This window comes from Peromyscus maniculatus, chromosome X (assembly GCF_049852395.1).
Source record: "Peromyscus maniculatus bairdii isolate BWxNUB_F1_BW_parent chromosome X, HU_Pman_BW_mat_3.1, whole genome shotgun sequence".
In the NCBI taxonomy this organism is placed as follows: domain Eukaryota; kingdom Metazoa; phylum Chordata; class Mammalia; order Rodentia; family Cricetidae; genus Peromyscus; species Peromyscus maniculatus.
In genome coordinates, this window is record NC_134875.1 from 142534637 (window position 1) to 142540599 (window position 5963).

Here is a 5963-nt window from a genome sequence, read left to right on the forward strand (position 1 = left end):
GGGAACACTCCTCTACTGATGGTGGGAATGCAATCTTGTAGAGCCACTCTGGAAATCAGTGTGGTGGTATCTCAGAAAGCTAGGAATTTACCTACCTCAAGACCTAGCAATACCACTCCTGGGCATATACCCAAAAGTTGCTCAACCACACCACAAGGACAGTTGCTCAACCATGTTCATAGCAGTATTGTTTGTGATAGCCAGAACACGGCAACAACCTAGATGCCCTTCAACAGAAGAATGGATAAAGAAAATATGGTACATTTACACAATGGAGTATTATGCAGCAGTAAAAAATAATATCATTATGAAATCTGTAAACAAATGGATGGAACTAGAAAAATTCATCCTGAGTGAGCAGACCCAGAAAGACAAACTTGGTATGTACTTACTCATAAGTGAATGTTAGAAGCAAAGCAAAGGATAACTGGGCTACAATCCATAACCCCAGAGAAGCTAGAGGCAGACACTAAGAGGGACACACATAGATTGCCCCAGGGAGGGGAAAGGGTTAAGATCTTTTGGGTAAACTGGCAGGAGGGAGTAGAGGGGAAGGGATGGGATTGGGAACATCAGGGCTCAAGATGGCTGAGTTGGGGGAGAGATGGGTGGGGAGAGCAGTGAAGAGATATCTTGACAGAGTGAACCATTAAGGGGATGGGGAGAAATCTGCAGCTGGGGAAAACCCCAGGAACTCACAAGATTGTCCCCAGCTAAGACTCACAGAAATGGTGGAGAGGGTGCTTGAACTAGACTTCCCCTGCACTTGGATTGGTGTCTACCATAATTGTCATAATAGAACCTACATCCAGTGACTGATAGAAGCAGATGCAGAGACCCACAGCCAATCACTTGGCCAAGATCTTGAAGTTGAGTAGAAGAGAGGGAGGGAGGATTATAAGAGCAAGGGGGTTCAGAATCATGATGGGAAAAACCACAGAGATAGCTAGTAGGAGCTAGTAGGAGCTCAAGCTAGTAGGAGTTCATGGACTCTGGACTGACAGTTGGGGAGCCTGCATGGGACCGAACCAGGCCCTCTGAATGTGGATGAAAGTTGTGTGGCTTGATGTGTTTGTGGGTTCCCTGGCAATGGGATCAGGACTTATTTCGGGTACAAGAACTGGATTTTTGGAGCCCATTCTCTATGGTACAGTTACTAGCTAAGTCTTATACTTAAATTAACCCATATTTCTATATATGCTTTGCCATGTGTTTTATGGTTTCTTACCTCATCTTCTACACATCCTGCTTGCTCTGCAGCTAGCTGGTGTCTCCCTTGACTTCACCCTTCTTCTCCCTATCATTCTCAATTTGGCTTTCCAGCCTAACTTTATCCTATTCAGCTATTGGCCAGTCAGCTTGTTTATTTAATGGCAACACAGAGTAAAGAAATAGTTCACAGCAGCTATGTCTCCTTCCTCCCTTTTATAATGGTAATTTATCTATATCATTTTATTTTAGAAATAAAGGAGTCAATTTCTGATTGTCTAAGTTCTCATGGTTGAAAAACTGCCCTGAGTCCCAAAAGAGACTTTGGACTACTGAACAAAGTTCGGGCTAATAAAGACTATGGAAAATTTTATAGATGCCATGAGTTTCTTTTTCTCTATGAAATGGCTTTCATTCTATGGGCACAAAGTATGGAGTATCCTTATGTGAAATGGGGTATAATGGGTAAATATTTTTTGTATCAAACTTGTGTGTTTGAACCCAGTGACTTAATAGATAAAACAAGGAAAGCAACTTGGACAACCTGTCCTCCGGTCTTCATACCACTTGTTCCATCAGAGCACACTGGAAATGCCTGGCTATTTGTGATATTTACAAACAGAAATACAGGAGATGCTCACTGCCCAGTGTACAGCATGACCTCCCCACTTTATGAAAAGGGCACACACTGTCAGCAAAGCCAACAATAAAGAAGTCCAGCTCTGCCCTCATTAGACCTGAGTACCTAATGGACTCTACAAAGGAGTGTGGTTACTTTCTTTTGTTTAAGTGGCAGCTTCCTCACAAACCTTCTTTCATTGGTATTTGTTGTGTTTATTTTGCACATTGCATTTCACCATTACTTTTGTTTATTATACCTTATTGGCCAAATCTGAACACATGATCATGACCTTCACAGAGTTTAGGATGTGAAAACAGTTATCAAAAGGAACATTCTAGACAGATAGAGGAGGAAGTAAGATTAGACACACCCAGAGAACCATGTTTATGCTTTATTTAGAACAAACTGATGAGTACTTGAGTTTTGTGTGTGAATAGGAAATTTCTTCAAGGAGCCCTCTGACAGATGTTGCAAATGCAGGAGCCCTTACTTCAGGCCTCTTGAGTGGTCACTATGGAAGCATGCTGGGCCTTCTTCCAACTCTGTAGTTGCAAAACGCTTATCTCAGAAAGAAAGATAACTGCACTGAAAAGTGAGATGGCAGCTGTCAGAACCCCTAATGGCAGCACAGTAGTGCAGTATTTGGTTATCAGTGCTTCTTTGCTAACAGGAAAGTATGGTGGAAAGTCAAGAGTGGTTTGGCCATAATGATCTACAAAGTGGTTCCAGCTGACAGAAACCAATGTGAACAAGCTGCTAACACACAAAACTGAGGCAGAAACATTGTAGCAGTATGTCGCCATCTCCACAAATGGGTCTTTCATGCAGCTGATCTTAATAGCAACTACACCAAAAACCAGAACTACAGGCTTCATCAAAATGGCCCACACTATCAGGGTCTGTGCAATCTGAAACTCAGGTGAACTGGTCCTGGTAGATTCGGTAGTGGTGTGCACCAGCATCTTGGTTACAGTCCCTGATTCATTAAGCTCTTGAGGGGAATAAGCCTCCCAGAGTCCAAAGGACACAAATTGCAAAATGTTGTTGTCGAATCTCCGTGGGCGCCAGCATTGGCTGCTTGCAATGATTATTTCAAACACCAAAGCTAATAGGCTGCTAAGGAGGGCACTCAGCTTGAAGATGCACCCTTTTCCACTGAAAAATCTGAAGATGAGATTGAACAAGGATATAGTCAAGCCGGGAACACAAGGGAAGTTGGGAAACAAAATGAGTCATGCTTTATGGAGAGCTAAACTCTCATACCTTGGCTATGCTGTCTCACAGTTGTATTTAAGCAGTCTATCTATGTATTAGGGATCATCATACTACAGGTAAGAGTGTAAGATGCCCCAAATTCCACAAATATAGCAGAAGCTCCCTCTATAAGAGGTTTTGCTTAGCAATTTCACTGTATCTGTCAAATGCTGAAATGTGTATATTTGTTAACTAAGAACTTTAATGCTTGAAATTAAGTCAAAATGAGTTTGCAATATTATATGTAAGGTGATGCTCATTTCCACTATGTTTGCAATACATAAAAATGATACATAACTTAAATGGTAGCAATAAGCAGAGGTATTGTTTAGAATAATTTCACTTCTAAAATATGATTGTGGAATATTACAAACACTGAACTTACTTGTACTGTCTGCTGGAAGAACAAAGGAAAATGACAAATGTTTAACATGGTATATGCATGTATATCAAAATTTCACACTTGAATTATGTATATTTCACTGTATGTGTACATGTGTGTGCTAGTATATGTGTGATTGCAGAACATGTGGGGAGCTAGGTGGCTGTGGTGCATACCTTTAATCCCAGCACTCAGGAGGCAGAGGCAGGCAGATCTCTGTGAGTGAGGCCAGCCTGGTCTACAGAGTGAGTGCCAGGACAGCCAGGACTGTCTCACAGAGAAAACCTGTCTCAAAAAAAGAGAAAAAAAGAAAAAGAAAGAAAGAAAAAGATCATGTGGGAAACTTGAATTCTTTCTTTTTTCCCAGAAAACTAAAATCTATTTGTAAAACATGAGGATTCATAGATGTTTCAAGCATTTCCTAAAACTTACCCAAAGGTCCTTTTCAGAAAATTTTCTTCATTTAATTGAAATGCATAAAGCATCTTGTCTATATTGTGTTTACACCTATCTTCTTCAGCATGAATTGAGACTCCACATTTACTGTACACCAACTTATTTAGATCACTTCTTTGAAGGTAGTATTAATGCTTCTGAAAAACTATGGCTCAAGGAGTGTCACCATGCTTTGAATAGAAAGTTGGCTAAGACCTCTAGATAATGACATTGCCATTTCCCATGCACAATGTTTGGGGGACCTACAAACTGGATCTCCTTACCAGGAAATCTGTACCAGCTACCCTGTGCTCCACAGACTGTGGAATGTGCTTCCTAATTGGAAGGAGGCAGTTGCTGTACTACTTGGGAAGTTACACCTGCAAGATGGGTTTTCAATTGACAGTGGCTTGTGTAATATCACACTCTTATTCCTTGCCAAGGCAGATCTGAAGCTGTTGAGAGCAGGAGCAGTGAATTTTGAAGCACAAATGGAAACAGAGTGGAGAATGCTGTTGTGCAAGGCAAATGAGCTAGCCTGGCTGGATACAGTTCTGCCCATGTCTGAATCCCATGGAGTAGATGCATGTGCTTCAGAAAGATCCTACTTGAAAATCTCAATGGATTATTTTAAGTTTTTACCTTTGCATATCAAGGGTGAGAAGAACCATTTGGTATATGCGAAGATTATAAATGTCTTCCAAACAACAGGAAATGACGACCAGACAGGGAGTCACACAAGAGGCGAATCACCTTCAGTAAAAGAAATTCTGTTAGACAGTTATTTCAATTCACAGCAGTGTTCCACCAACCAAATCCTGGTTCACCCAAACCTTTCCATTCCTCTCCTCTGTTTTGCTTAGTTGGAACCTCATTTATATACTTCTGGGGTATTAGCATATTTTACATTATCGTCCCTCCAATGAGATCCACACAATCATTATTCCCATTTTGTAGATAGAAGAACAACATAGAGAGGCTAATTCACATAATGAACTTCAGACAACTACACAGGTATAATGGTTAGTGCCAGCTCGAGAGCCTTCATAGACATGCAAGTATTCACAGCACTTATTAAATAAAGTAGGATTTACTCACATGGAAATGGTGTCAAAAATATCTGAAACATGTCAGTGGCCTCTTTGACATTCTATGTCATGAAATTGAAACTTACTAATAGAAACTATGTAGAAAATAGAAAATACTTGCCTATTTTTCTCTTTTATGAGGCCCAAATATTAGTGACTGCCCACGGTAAGAGAGTGACTTAAAAAATTCTTATGTTTCCATAGCTACCAGAGATGTCACATTATGAGCAATGAACCAGAGTCAAGACATATATTCTTAAAGGACCAGAATAGTTAATACCCATCTCATATCTGAGAAAAATTAAAAGTATAATTAATTAACTTCATTTATTAATTTCAAAACTTTTATCGTATAATATAATTTGATCATTATTTCCCATTTTAATGCCTTTTTTGATCCCAGCCTTGAGGCAGAAGGGAGGGTCTATGTCTAGCCCCAACATGGTATAACAGCCTGTATTGACTACCAAAGGAAGACCTTATTCTTTTTGAAGAGTGGATGGGGGTGGGATGGGAGTATGTGGAGGGAGTGGGAGAAGAGGAGGGAGGGGTTGGTGTGTAAAAGGAAAGAAATTTTTTTAAAATAAAAATTAAAAAAATAAAAAAGAATAAGCCATGTAGAAATGGGAAATATACGGGGAGTCTGGATCCTATATAGTGTTGTATTAACTTTAAATTTTTGATTGCTGATGAGCAAACAATAGCTGCTAGGAGACATTGGATTATAACAACTACTAAATTAAACCAGTCTATATTTTTTTTTAAAAATTCAGCAATATAGAAAAAGTACAAAATGTTCCAGCTAAGTGGAGTTTATTCTAACAATTAACAATTAATTAATTGGTAACAACAATTAAATGCAGGGTTTAATGTCAGAAAATAAATCAACTACACCGCACTAACAGACTAAAGAAATATCCCTTAACAGGAAGAGTCTACCAATGGGCATATAAAAAATGGTCAATATCACTAA

The 5963-nt window shown here is 39.6% G+C and overlaps 1 protein-coding gene across 1 annotated transcript; it reads right to left on the reverse strand.

Annotated features, from left to right (window-relative positions):
- Positions 1-2207: 2207 nt before the first annotated feature.
- Positions 2208-5179, reverse strand: LOC102914530 (uncharacterized). The gene is made up of 3 exons (XM_006997796.4): positions 5112-5179; positions 4545-4655; positions 2208-2995 (listed from the first exon to the last, which is right to left on the reverse strand). Exons 2-3 carry the CDS (start codon positions 4571-4573, stop codon positions 2323-2325), a joined length of 702 nt encoding a protein of 233 aa, XP_006997858.2. The 5' UTR covers positions 4574-4655; positions 5112-5179; the 3' UTR covers positions 2208-2322.
- Positions 5180-5963: the final 784 nt, after the last annotated feature.

What these genes read in the sequence shown, in the direction of transcription:
- LOC102914530 (XM_006997796.4), bottom strand. Translation starts at nt 4,573, where the DNA reads ATGGTTCTTCTCACCCTTGATATGCAAAG. An exon ending in CTCACCCTTGATATGCAAAG is followed by an intron (nt 2,996 to 4,544) that starts GTAAAAACTTAA and finishes TCTCATCTTCAG; the next exon opens with ATTTTTCAGTGGAAAAGGGT.